The sequence below is a fragment of the Eptesicus fuscus genome, chromosome 4, assembly GCF_027574615.1.
Source record: "Eptesicus fuscus isolate TK198812 chromosome 4, DD_ASM_mEF_20220401, whole genome shotgun sequence".
In the NCBI taxonomy this organism is placed as follows: Eukaryota; Metazoa; Chordata; class Mammalia; order Chiroptera; family Vespertilionidae; genus Eptesicus; species Eptesicus fuscus.
In genome coordinates, this window is record NC_072476.1 from 108,551,424 (window position 1) to 108,564,675 (window position 13,252).

Consider the following 13,252-nt stretch of genomic DNA (forward strand, 5'->3'; position numbering starts at 1 on the left):
GCTTCCTCCAGGTGCAGACGGGGTTCGGAAGGTTGGGCTCTCACTTCTGGGGCTTCCAAACCCACGGCGTCCTGCCAGACATCGTCACCATGGCCAAAGGGATCGGGAATGGCTTTCCCATGGCAGCGGTTGTGACCACGCCAGGTAGGACCTCCGGGCAGTGCGTGGTTGCTGCCGGCCTCCGGCACCAGCGATGGGAGAAAGCACGCGCATTGGAACGTGTTTGGGTGGGAGACGGTGATGGGAACTCACCTGCACTTCCCAAGCCATGAAACAGGAGCAGGCTGTCTGCCAGAGGGTGGCCCGGATGGAAGCAAGCGGCCCCTCTTGCCCTTGCTGTAGGGGGGACTAATTCTCCCGCCTCCACCAGGAAATGCAGGGTCCAGACACACTGCCAAGGAATAGGAAAATGAGCCACCAGCCCAAGAGATCCTAGTTAACCAGCCTGAAACCAACCCTGACATTTCCAAGGGCTCATATTCTGGAAGGAAACGCTAACTTGGTCTCGCCACATTAAGAAGCTACAGACTCCAGGTCCAGAGTACTAGATGTGTCTGTGGCTGTCTCCTCTACAAAACAGCTCACTATAGCACAACCTCACTTAGCCAGAACATGAAACTTAACTGAATTCTTCATTTTAGAGAGGTCTGACAGAAAATAATTTTTATGGAATTCCCAAAATTATTTCGTTTGTCTTCCCCACATGAGGCACTGAAGGCTACTTAGGTGCCTGGTGACAGTTCAGTGTTTTTATTAAATGACTTAAGGTACAAAAATATGGATGTAGAAGGTCAAGTATAATGAGATGAATATATACTCACCCTGAAACAATCCAAAAATTCTATTACTAATTCCTTGATGTGAGGAATTTTTTTTTTCCTTCTTAATCCCAAAAGTGAAAGACAGAAGGAAAAAAAAAGTGTTTTATTAATGAAGGTTCCAAGTTAAATTTCACAAATCAAGATTTAAGGTGCTTCTCAGTTCACACGGCACGTTCAAGGCTTTGTTAGCCAGCTCCCCATTGAGCAGACAAGCTGTTTCCTTGTGCGCCGTATTGGTCAGCCAGGGATACCAGAACAAGATACCATGGGGAGTGGCTTAACCAGCAGATGTTTATCTCTCCCAGTTCTAAGACTGGTGGTCCCAGATCAAGGCGCCAGCAGAACTAGTTTCTGGTGAGACCTCTCTCGCAGATGGCCGCCTTCTTGCTCTGTCCTCACATGTCCTTCCTGACAGAGAGCGAGAGAGCTCTGTTATCTCTTCTTTTGAGGACACCAGTCCTGTGGAATTAGGACCTACTCTTATGACCTCATTTGACCTTAATGACCTCCCTAAAGGCCCTACCTACAAATGCAGCCACGTAGTTAGGGATTCGACATAGGGACTTAGGTGGGGCCGCAATTCCATCCAGGCATCCGCTATCTGGTGAGTGAAGAATGAATTGGATACGATGTCGCTTACAACGTTCCCCAAATGTTGTGATGGGAGGTTATAGATGGGAAGGTGTCCCCTTTACCCACCTTTACCTTCTCCTCCTAGAGATTGCCAAGTCTTTGGCTAAATGCGTCCTGCACTTCAACACCTTCGGAGGGAACCCCATGGCCTGTGCCATCGGATCGGCCGTGCTTGAGGTACGTGCCAGCAGCCACGTGAACGTCCTTCGTGTCACAAAACAACAACTTCAAAGCCACACACACATTCTCATAACTTTATCACATCACAGTACTGGAGAGGAGGGCTAACTATTAGTTCATGAATTAAAGTCAGATTCCCAGTTTTTATTATAATTACTAGTTTATGAATTAAAGTTCGATTCCCAGTTATTATTCTGACACCTGACCTTCTTTTCTTAACGATCTAGTTTTGGTGCTCAAAGTATTGAATAGGAAATATGTAAGAAACCTCACATGCATGGGAAATGTAAGCTTTCCCCTAGCTCCTGGTAGCACTGAAATGTCTTTGTTATTTGAGTGGTATTTTATGGACAGCTAGCAATCGCTATCTTTAATGTCATTCCTTTAATATCTTTAAGTAAACAAGCTCTTTTTCCTTGTAATAGTTTAATTTTGGCTCTTTTTTATATATTCTTTCTTGCTTTTTTAAAATTTTTTTATTGATATCAGAGAGAGAAAGACAGAGTTAGAAATATCAATGATGAGAGAGAATCATTGATCGGCTGCCTCCTACAAGCCCCCTACTAGGGATGGAGCCTGCAACCTGGGCACCAACAGGAATCCAGCTGTGACCTCCTGGTTCCTGGGTTGATGCTCAACCACTAAGCCACACCGGCCTGGCTTCTTGCTTTTTTTTTTTTTTTTTTTTGTATTGTCATAAATTAAAAGACTACAGAGGATCTGAGTGCTGTGTGATTACCAGGTATTTTAGCTACTGTTTAGCCCCACTCCATTGATTTTGCCTGCGGTCACATCTGTAGGAAAAGACATCTTAAATGCCTTAGCTAATATGCTTGAAAGCACTGGCATAAATAGGTTTAATGCATTTCTGAAAGAATGCTCAAGAAGTTGGTAGCAGCAGTTGTTTGTGGGGAGGGAGACTTGGGGGTTGGGGACAGGGATCAGCAAGGAGGTTTCTACTATCCAGGCTGTTATACTTTCTGATTTTTTTAACTAGTTCCATGGTTCCCCTGTTCAAAAACTTAAGTTAAAAGTATTTTTAAACAAAAGACAAGTAAGTAAGAGCTGTCCTTGCTAATTAAAAAGTACCTTCAAATATGATTCAAGGGTGAAATGAGCAAGTGTGGGTCGGATGTGTCATTTATTTCATTTTGTAGACACCGCCAACTTTTTTAAAAAAGTGCTGTGTCACCTCAACCAACTTAGAAAGTAGAGAGGACTTAGGTGAACAGAGAGGTCTTAAAAACGTCAGGGTTTGCCCGGAGTCGCGCAGTGGCTGTCAGTGCAATATGAACACAGTACATGTTGCATGTACCGAGTCACAGATCACAGTCTCACTGTGCGCACAAGAAGGTGAGAATCCTGTGGTCTGTCCAGGTGCCCTGACTCTGGGCCACACAGGGCTCTGCCCAGCTCAGCTCAAGAGGCCAGGGCCCTGCCGGGAGGCCCCTGGGCACCGGCAGCCTGTCTGCTGGGGGCGGCCGGGCGAAGGCCAACAAGCTGCCAGGCGGGCAGGCCTCTGTGGCCTTTCTGCCCTCGGAGCACTTGTCTCCCCGCCACGGTCGCCCAGTGTTCAGCAAAGCCAGGCAGCACAGAGCCCAGGGTTACGGACCTGTTACAGACTGCATGAGACGTGCTTGCACGCTCTCCTGAGTTCTCAGCCACCCTGAAGATGAGGAAGGATGGGGGAATAGCCCCGCTCCCAACCCTGACTTTCTCCTTACCGAAATCTTTCTGTGGCACCGGCTATGGCCACACTGGACCTGGGTTCCATTCGCCTGGCCAGGTTTCTGTGAAGAGGGCCGCCTACACTTAACCTCTCCTGGCTTCTCCATTTTAGAACTTTGCTTTAATGCAAGGGCGTTTGGGGCTTTCTCTCCACAGGTGATTAAAGAGGAAAAGCTGCAGGAGAACAGTCACGAAGTGGGCACCTACCTGTTGCTGAAGCTGGCTAAGCTGCGGGATGAATTTGAGATTATCGGAGACGTCCGAGGCAAAGGCCTCCTGGTGGGAATAGAAATGGTGAAGGACAAGGTAGGTTCTGACCGGCTGCTCTCTCTCTGTGGCTTCCGGGGGCGGCAACAGTCCAATAGCAAGCATCGGCCAAAAGCTGACTTCATTCATCCTCAGGAGGGGGCCCGCAGGGCAGGGCGGCAGCTGCGCTGAGTGTGCACACAACCCGCCGGCAGGCTCTCAGAGTGCTAGAGGGTGAGGGTGGGGATTGGGAAAAGGGAGCTGGTCTTCTTGCCACACTAGGCAAAGAGCATCGCTGATGACTGAATATTTAGAACCACAAATGTGGGCAAGGCAGGAAATTATTTGGGGGGGGGGGGGGCGGGGAGCAGCAGGTGGTCCAGAGAGCTAGTGGAAGTAAGGGGGAAGGGCTGGGAGAAGGTTGTGGTAATGGTTTAGGGCAGTGGTCGGCAAACTCATTAGTCCACAGAGCCAAATATCAACAGTACAACGATTGAAATTTCTTTTGAGAGCCACATTTTTTAAACTTAAACTTCTTCTAACGCCACTGCTTCAAAATAGACTCACCCAAGGCCGTGGTATTTTGTGGAAGAGCCACACTCAAGGGGCCAAAGAGCCACATGTGGCTCGCGAGCCGCGGTTTGCCGACCACTGGTTAGGGTAAGGATGTTAAAGATCTGTAGGTGTGTGTGTGTGTGTGTGTGTGTGTTGTGTGTGTGTGTGTGTGTGTGTAGATTTCAATCCCCCAAGTAACCAGGGAGGAATGATGTGACTGTCTGATGGCATTCCCCACGGTGACAAACTCAACATGACAGCAATCGCACTTAGCATTTTCCCCAAACCAGTTATTCCTCCCATGTTTCTGTGTCTGACCCTCCCCATTTCCCAGCCTCAATATCACCAAGTAACCTGGGCTCCTTCTCTCCCCACATTTCTAACCTCGAGTTTGCCGTCTCGCAAAGCCTCCCTTTGTCTCCACCCCCGGCAGCCCCTGTGCGTGGGGAAGTGTCCCTCCCCCCCAGAAAGCAGCGCCTCGGGCCTCTGCGGAGCGCGACAGCAGGAGAGGCCTGGCCCAGGGAGGAATACTCAGACCGATCCCTTCCCCAACTCCTGTCCACGGGCACTCAGTTCTCCCCTGTGACTTCCTGCTGTTTGATCTGGTTTAGAAGAAGCGATGCTCCATCCTTTCGGTCTTTAGACCAGACCACGGATATCGGACTCTTCCGTTAAAGCCACACAGCAGAGCCAGTCCGAAGCTGGCATGTTTAAACCTGGACCCACAGGGAGGCCCAACCTCGGATCCTCGGGACCTGAGACCGCCTGTGGCTCCCGCAGCGCCCCCCCCCCCCCCCCCCCCCCCGGGAAAGAGCAGATTTCACTCGCAGGGAAGAGGGGGCGAGCGGTCACCCTGCGGCCCAGGCCGTGCTGCCCGGGAGAGCGTGCGGGCCATGTCCTCGTGCGGATTCTGGGCCACTTCCTGGCCTGGACATGAGCTTCCACGTGGGCCAGACGGAGAGAAGAGGCGCGGGGAGCCCCCGCACCCACAGGGCAGACCCCCACTCCAGCTGGGGAGGAGCGAGCGGGGAGCCCCCACACCCACAGGGCAGACTACCCCTCCAGCTGCTGAAGAGCAAGCGGGGAGCCCCCGCACCCACAGGGCAGACCCCCACTCCAGCTGGGGAGGAGCGAGCGGGGAGCCCCCTCACCCACAGGGCAGATCCCCCTCCAGCTGCTGAAGAGCAAGCGGGGAGCTCCAGCACCCACAGGGCAGACTCCCCCTCCAGCTGGTGGAGAGCAAGCGGGGAGCCCCCGCACCCACAGGGCAGACTCCCCCTCCAGCTGGTGGGGAACAGCTCGCAGCAGGCGCCAGAGCCGAGCTCCGGGGCTCCTGCATGCAGCTGCGCTGGTCTTTAGGAACTGGGGAACGGATCAGGATAAAGACAAACACCAAATAAAATTAATATCTAATAACACCCCAAAAAATCCAGTCTGGCAATGAACAGCTTTGTCCCATAGCAGGGGGAGAGAGGGACTAAGAGGGAGCCAAGAACACGGATTGCTTGAGCTGCTGCCCTTCCTCCTGGGAACAATGTCCCTCACCACGCCAACACCAAGTGGAAATATGTTTCCTTCACAGACGAGTCGCCAGCCGCTCCCCCGGGAAGAAGTCAACCAGATCCACGAGGACTGCAGACGAATGGGCCTGATCATCGGCAGGGGCGGCCTCTTCTCCCAGGTGAGAGAACGGCACCTGGCGCTGTAGGTGGGCACCTCCCCGACGGCCCAGGCTGCTGGGTCACTTTTCCAAAGGCCTGTGCTGGGGACCAGCCCCTCTCCAGGCACCGCGCTCAGGAATTTTCAAAATGAAGTGGCAGTGGCGCCTGAGGGCCACTAGGGGGCGCGGTGCCCAATGGTTTTGGTTGTCACCATTCTGTGAGGAATAGATAGTCTAATGAGGCATAAGCAACATGAACCAGCAAACCAGAGGATTTACAGCGTGGGTCATAGGAAAGTCATAACCGTCATGCAGTAAACGACGTGCCTCAGGTGTGAGTTCCCGGGAACCTGTAAGAGCGATCCTGGTTGTTTTTCACTGAGCCCTGGGCTCTGACTTTGTAAACCCTAAACCTCCTAAGACATAGTGGCCCCTGGGGCCAGGAGCAACCTAAGAGTGCTGGCAGGCCAGGTGACCCCGCAGGAGGGATGGGGGACCACCGGGCCTGGTCCCTCAGGCAGAACTCAAAGTCAGCCTCTCCCAGTGCCCTTCACCCTCAGGCTGAGAGGAGCAGACACCAAGCTCCGCGTGCTCCCTGGGAAAGCCGGGCACAGCTCCCCGGGGAGGACTGGTGTGGCCCCGGCCGTGCGTGCGGGCTGCTGCTGAGTACAGCAATCCGCCCCTAGTCCCTCACACAGCAGGACGCTCACAGGACTGGCTGGGGGCAGAGATCGAAGGTCTAGGGCAACCTCTGTCCCTCCCCTAATTTGTTCTTGTCCTTTGCCATCTTTCTCATTTTAGACGTCAGTCATTCTTCCCAGCCTCCCTGCTCCATTCCTGCCTCTCACTCTACTTCAGTGAACACTTCTCTGAGGAAATGGGAGATCTCTGTGTACACTCATCTGTCCCACAGCCATTTCTTACCGCCTCTCCCGAAGGCCCAGCGAGGAAGGTGGCACTCCTGCTCAGACCCCCGTGCTCTCGTCCCGCCCCACCTGCACCTGCAGCTTTCCTTCCCCGCGGCTTCTCAGCCTGCAAACGAATAGGCTTAGAGCTGTCCCAGCCCAGTCCAACCCGGGCCCCAGAGAGCCAGAGCGAGCACTTCTGCTAGGACATGCTCGGCGGGTTGTTTCTGATCCCGGTCACAAATACTTTTCTGCACAAATCAGACAGGGTAACGATGGAAAATCCTAAGATGTGCAACTCATGAAGACATAACCCAATTCATGGCCTACTTGCTCCGTTATTCCTTAGTCACCTGGCAAACACGTGCACAGCAGCTGTCTCTGTGCCGTGCACTAACGCTGCGATGATAAATGAGATCTGGCCCCTCCCTTTATGGCGCTGGCAGGAGGGAAAGACATGAACAGAACAGCACAATAGAATAGCAGCTCAGCAGCAGCCAGAAAAAGGAGGAAAGAGAAGGGACCCCTGAGGCCAGCCTTTCTGGCTACGTTCATCCTTAAACAATGAGATAAACACTCGAAGGGCAGGTGGAACCGTGGCAACGTGCAAAGAGCGGCACGCACACGCACATGCACACACACGCACACACATGCACACGCACACACGCACATGCACACGCACACGCACGCGGTGTGGCAGGAGCCTAGGGCAGGAGGCAGTCACTGATAAGAAGGCCTATTTGTCAGGCTCTGTTCTAAATGCTTTGCATGACTCGTTCAATGCTCTCAACAAGCCTATGAAATAAGTACTATTACCATCCATATTTTACAGGTGAAGAAAGAGAGACACAGAGAAGTTAGTTAAACTGCCCAAGTCGCACAGCCAGTCAGTGGCAGAACCAGGATCCAAACTCAGGCCGTCTGGTTTCCGAATCTGTCCTCGGAGGAGGGTGAAGCTGAGGGGACTGGCCGGGAGGCAGGGAGTCCAGGTGGGGGTTGACGACGCTGCTTGGGCTTGAGCAGTAGTGGATGTGATGAGGGAGACCCCAGAGAACAACTCTGGACGTGACATGCACGGGACTGCATGTGGGGAATGAGAGTCAAGGATGGAGCCCTCATGTCTAAGTTGGTTCAGGATAAAGATGACTTCAGCTTCGACCGTGCTCCATTCGAGGGATTTATGGACATCCGGGTCCGTAGATAAGTCTGTAGCTCAGAGGAAAGTAAATATCACAGTTTGGGACTCATCTGTGTGAGTGGTGAGATGGGGACATCTCCTGGGAAGTGTGTCTGCGTCAAAAATGCAGGGAGACGAGGCTCGAAAGCTGTCCACCAACATGGAAAGGGCGGGTGGAGGACAGCGCGCCTGAGTGGTGACCAGACAAAGGGCGGAGAGGTGAGAGCAAAGCTGGAGAGTGTGGAGCAGCAGGAAGTGGACACGTTCAGGAGGAGGGACCCACGTGCCACCGCAGCAGAGAAGGCCAGGAAGGCGAGGGCACTAGCGTGGCTTCGAGTTCCGCGCTTAGCAGCCCTGGCAGCTCGAGTCAGGGTGCTGGTGGGAGGTGACGGGGCACCACCACCTGGCAGTGGGTTGAGATGTGAACAGAGGGGAGAGGAAAATGGTGGCCAACAGGCATCAACCCGTCTTTTTGGTAAATTTGCATCAAAGGAGAGAATAAGGTTTGTCTGACAGCTAGAGGGACCAGGGGACCAACAGATTTTTACTCAGTGTGGTTTTGATGTGGGTTCTGAGAGCCGTAAACCTGCTTGTTTATGGCCTGGGGGAAAGTTGAAAAGAAGTTGAAGATGCAAGAGAACACGGATGTTTCCTGGAGTGACGGTGGCGGGAGTCCGCAGGGCCAACGGCACAGGTGGAAAATGCGGAGCTGAAGAGCAGACACCTCATTCTCTGAATGTTCAGGTTGGGGTGATGTGCAGGTTAGGGTATAAGAACGGATGTGGGAGCGAACAACTCTCTGGAAAGATCTTGCCTGACAGGTTCTGAGAAACACGAGGCAAGATCGTCTGTGAAACAGAGCCAGAGGTGTAGGAGTTGAGCGAGGAAATTGAGAAGAATGAAAAAGGTGTAGAATGAAAAGGGGAATCTGACAAAGAACAAGAAATATGTAGGGGACCAGCAGAGCTTGGAGGGCCTGCCTGCAAATGCTCTCTGGCTGCCAAGCAGCGTGATGTTCTTTAACACTCATTAGCTACCTATGTTGGCGCAAAGCAGTTCAGTTATAGCTTTGATCAGGGCTGGGACTTCGTGGGTGGGCGTGGGTGCAGCTGCAGAAGGTGGAAGGAAACGCAAGCACAGTGAGGGGGCAGGTGAGAGAGCAGTTCACACGGTCAACCATGCGCTCCAAGCTGGTCAGAAAAAGAAGAGACCTGAGTGGGGCGATAGACCTGAAGAGCATGGTGGGACGAAGAGACAGAAGCTTTCATTTTAAGGGCAGACACAGTGGGAATCAGAAATCGAATTATTCCTAGTGAAGAGGAGGCTCCTGGCACTGGCTTGGGTGTGAATGGATTCGGAGAAGCAGAGATGATGGTTCTGGGAGTTGGGGTAATCAAGAAAGTAAGGAGCTAGTTTGTTGGGTTGTACACACATGGACATGGAGGTCACCCTCAGTGGTGGCAGAAATGGGGTGTAGATAGGAACCTAAGATCTCAGCGAAGGAGGCGGAAGGGCGAGGAGGTGAGCAGATGACAAGAAGGAAAAGGAGCGCAGCCAGATGGTACCAGAACTTTTACCAGACTGGGGGTGAATGGCCTGGGCACAGCGTTGGAAAGGAGACCACCCCACCAAGGAAACGTGGGAAATGCCACAACAGCAGAGGCTTAGATTCGTAGTCTAGTGCATCTGCTCACAGTCACATTTGATTCTCTGACGACCCTGTTTTCCCGTCTCCGCAGACGTTCCGCATCGCGCCCTCGCTCTGCATCACGAAGCCAGAGGTCGATTTTGCAGTGGACGTATTTCGCGCTGCGGTGAGCCAGCACATGGAAAGAAGAGCTAAATGAAATCTAAAGCATAAAAACCCACAAGCCTCAAGACCTTCCCGCTGATGTTCAAGAGCTAATTCGAGGAATTTCAGAAGCACCGGCATAAGTTGTAAAAGTTGACTGCCTACCAGCCATATTGGTTAACAGAGCCCCTGTTATGCTGAGAAATCCTTCAGCAAAGGATCTCTCTCCCTCGCTCGGAGAATAAATCCTTCTTCTCTAGGTTAGCTGTGCTCATTGGAGTCCCCTTTGCAATGATTGGTTGGTGCCTGATACGTGGCCTATTTGGGGACAATGAATCCTGAAAGGCGATGCTTGGTGCAGGTGCCTTCAGGGGAAGGTTTCTTCGTCCTTCACTCTTCATCTCCACATCACTTATTGTGATGGGACTCCTCAAACCACGTCAGCCACTTTGGGGCCACGAGGCCAAAGCTTATGTGCTGAGGCTGGCAGGTGTTGGGAAGCTGAGTCCTTAGTGATGTCACTGAGCCACTAACTTACCCAATCTGGACCAACCTTACCTTGAGGCTTCTTGTTATATGAGATGATAAATTCACGCTATTGCACAAGTCTTTTTTATTTAAGTTTCCTCTTATTGCAGCCATAAGCATCCTGAGAAATGATGCAGAAAATACCCCAATTTTTTAACTTCTTTAAAATGTCTACCAGAGACTTCTTCTCCATTTTCACTGCCAGCATCCCACCCTGGGCTAAACCCTCATCAATCCTATTACAATGGTCTCCAATATAAGAATTTCCCAAACTCTAGTCATTAGAATGCACATTCATCAAGTTTGTTCCCATATGTGTTTACCATCTGGCTTAGAATTGACTTAATATTTTTCTTTGACTTTTTTCACTTAGGTGTTTCTGAAAGCAACCTTATATAACTACAATAAATGAAAAATCAGTAGTGCTTGTTGTAACTGGAGAATAATCATAAAACCAGAGTGAACACACAGCAATGTAATTCATTCTGGCCAGAGCCCATTGAGTACAGTTGTTCTCAGCCCGTGACTAACTCTCTCTTTGTTCAAAAGGGAGATTAGAAAGTATTTGAGGGGTATGAAAGGATACTGGCAAAGTGTGATCCTCTCCTCTCCTTAACACAAACAGAAGAGGATCCACAGAACTGAACAGGAAATAACTTTTCAGTGTGCAATGCGATATTTATTTAAGCTGTGCCTGGTTTGCAGCGTGTCCTAATGGTCTACCCTCAAAGGTGTCTGTTCCATCAACACATCCTGCACTCACTGTGAGATTGCCTCCCTCGAGCATTGACTTACACATACTATTACTTTGCACAGAACCTTCCAGTTGCTCCCCACTGTCCCCTGGATAAGATCAAAACCCCTTTAACAAGTCCCCCAGTGTCCAATATCCAAATAAAGCAAGTTCAGTGGAAAGATCATTGAATTAAGAGCCAAATGACCCGAATTCTAAATTCAGTTCTTCCACTGATTTGCTATAAATGACCCTGGGCAAGCCTTGAATCTCTTCTTAACCTCACTTTGTTCCCAGGCATATCAGTACTTGCCCTTCCTACCTGCTGAGTTGTCTTGGGAGTTGACTGAGGTCATGGATGTAAAAGTGTTTTTGCAAACTAATGAACTATGCAAATAGAAATTTCTTCACTTCCGCCTACATATCTCTTCTTTCCTTCACTACAAAATCTCCCCCGAGCAGTTTTGGGCTTCATTTATACTTCCTTGCCTCCCGTCCATGCCTCAGCCACTAGAACCTCATTCCTGCCTCTCATTCCTTGGAAACTGCCTTCTCGAAAGACCACCAGGGACTTTGTTTTGGCCAAAACTTAGTTTCCTTGCAACATTTTTTTCTAAACTTCTGCTCCTTCTTGAATATGATTCCCTTGGCTTCTGCAGTGTGGTCCTTCTATCTCAGACGGCTCCTTCTCAGTCTCTCTCCTGGCAACTCCTCCTCTACAAGGCTCCGTCCTGGGCCCTCTCCTCTTCCATGCTACAGTCTCTCCCTGTAGGACCTCCTTCACCTCGGGAATTTCACCCATCCTGTGGATGGTGATTGCCTTCCAACTAATCATCTTCAGTCTCAACCTTTTTCTGAGCCCAACCCCAAACGAATCCCTTCTTGATTAATGGTACCCATTGTGTCTCAGGCTCACCCTGGGTCATTCTTTTTCTCCACATTATCTTTTTCATATGACTAAGTCTCATGAATACTTTCTACAACATACTTTTTCCAATATGACTCATTTATACCAACACTGCCTTAATTTGGACCATCGTCATCTCTCCTAAGTATCTAAACTGCCTCCTAACTGGTATCCTGGACTCCTTCCCAGTCAGCCTCTACACTGATAGCAAAGTCACTTACTACAAGGTTAGATATGCTCACATCTCTTATCTCTTGAGGCCTCTGGGGGCTCCCTATTGCCTGTGGAACAAAGTCCAAACTCCAACTATTATGGTATCCAGGAGCCTTCACAATTGCTCCCACGCCATTCTTCCAGCTTTACTCCCACCATTCTTTCCACATCATGCACAACGGTTCTTTGTTCTCATAAGCCACCGTACCTGGAACGTTCTCCCCCCCCCGCCTTTTTTTTTTTAAGATAAAGAAAAAATATATTAAAAATAAATTTATGATAAGCATTTAGAAATTTAGGAAAATATGAAGAGGAAGCAATAAAACACAAACTTAAATTACGTTTTCATGCTGAGGCCAAGGTCCCTGCCACTACCAGGACACCCACCCTTGGAGGAAGGGGCTGAAGAATTTCCCTGTCCAAATGAATTCATAGAACGTATTCCTTGCGGCTTCCCCGGTCCTATGGGATCTGTGTGTACCGAACAGTGTACGCTGGTAGTCTCTCACCTCCGGGGGGCATTGTAGAGTGAAACTCAGCAGTGGGATTCCGAAAGGCAGCCCAGCCCTGGGTCTCATTCCTTGACCATGAAGGTTGCATGGCTCTGTCCTGTGCCTGTTGATCAAGCCAAAGTGCTCCTCGTTCTTGACCAGCAGTTGGGGATTTAAGATGCGTAAGCCACCAGAGGCATGGAGCAGGAAGGACAAAAATGGCGGCCTCAGACCATGTATTTATCTCCTCCACTCACTGGTTAATAAACATGATGGTTTCCTATGGCTTTCCATGTGGAACCGTGGGCAGGAGTTTAGCATCGCCATTTCTCTCCCTTCCTCTTTCTGCGCTCCCCACAGGAGGTGGGAGGTAAGCCAGCTTGCATAAGGCAAGGAGCCCACATTCTTGCCAAGCTTCGTTTTATTTCCTTTCTTGTCTAAAGTAAAGATAAGGAACACTCAGCTCAAGTAAACTTTTTTCCACCCAAGGAACATATTGACAGTTAATCATGTGGTTAGAATACAACATTAAAATATTGGCAACTATTTAAAACCCTTGGACTGGCAATCCACTCAGGAGGAGCTAATTTTTTTAATCACATCTAGCTTGGTGATACCATTAGCAATTACTATTATAAAAAGATTTAAAATAACACTTATAATTGTTAATACAGTAATAAACT

At 50.3% G+C, this 13,252-nt stretch overlaps 1 protein-coding gene across 2 annotated transcripts in view; it reads left to right on the forward strand.

Moving 5' to 3' along the window:
* AGXT2 (alanine--glyoxylate aminotransferase 2) overlaps nucleotides 1-9,882 on the forward strand; it is a 29,809-nt gene extending 19,927 nt beyond the window's left edge. Inside the window, exons 10-14 of one of the 2 annotated variants that reach the window (XM_008154822.3) lie at nucleotides 12-144; nucleotides 1,540-1,631; nucleotides 3,519-3,668; nucleotides 5,746-5,844; nucleotides 9,645-9,882. In XM_008154822.3, coding sequence (XP_008153044.2) covers nucleotides 12-144; nucleotides 1,540-1,631; nucleotides 3,519-3,668; nucleotides 5,746-5,844; nucleotides 9,645-9,752 — 582 coding nt within the window. In that variant the 3' untranslated portion in view covers nucleotides 9,753-9,882. The remainder of the gene's footprint in view (nucleotides 1-11; nucleotides 145-1,539; nucleotides 1,632-3,518; nucleotides 3,669-5,745; nucleotides 5,845-9,644) is intronic. The other variant, XM_054714326.1, reaches the window with a different exon arrangement.
* Nucleotides 9,883-13,252: the final 3,370 nt, after the last annotated feature.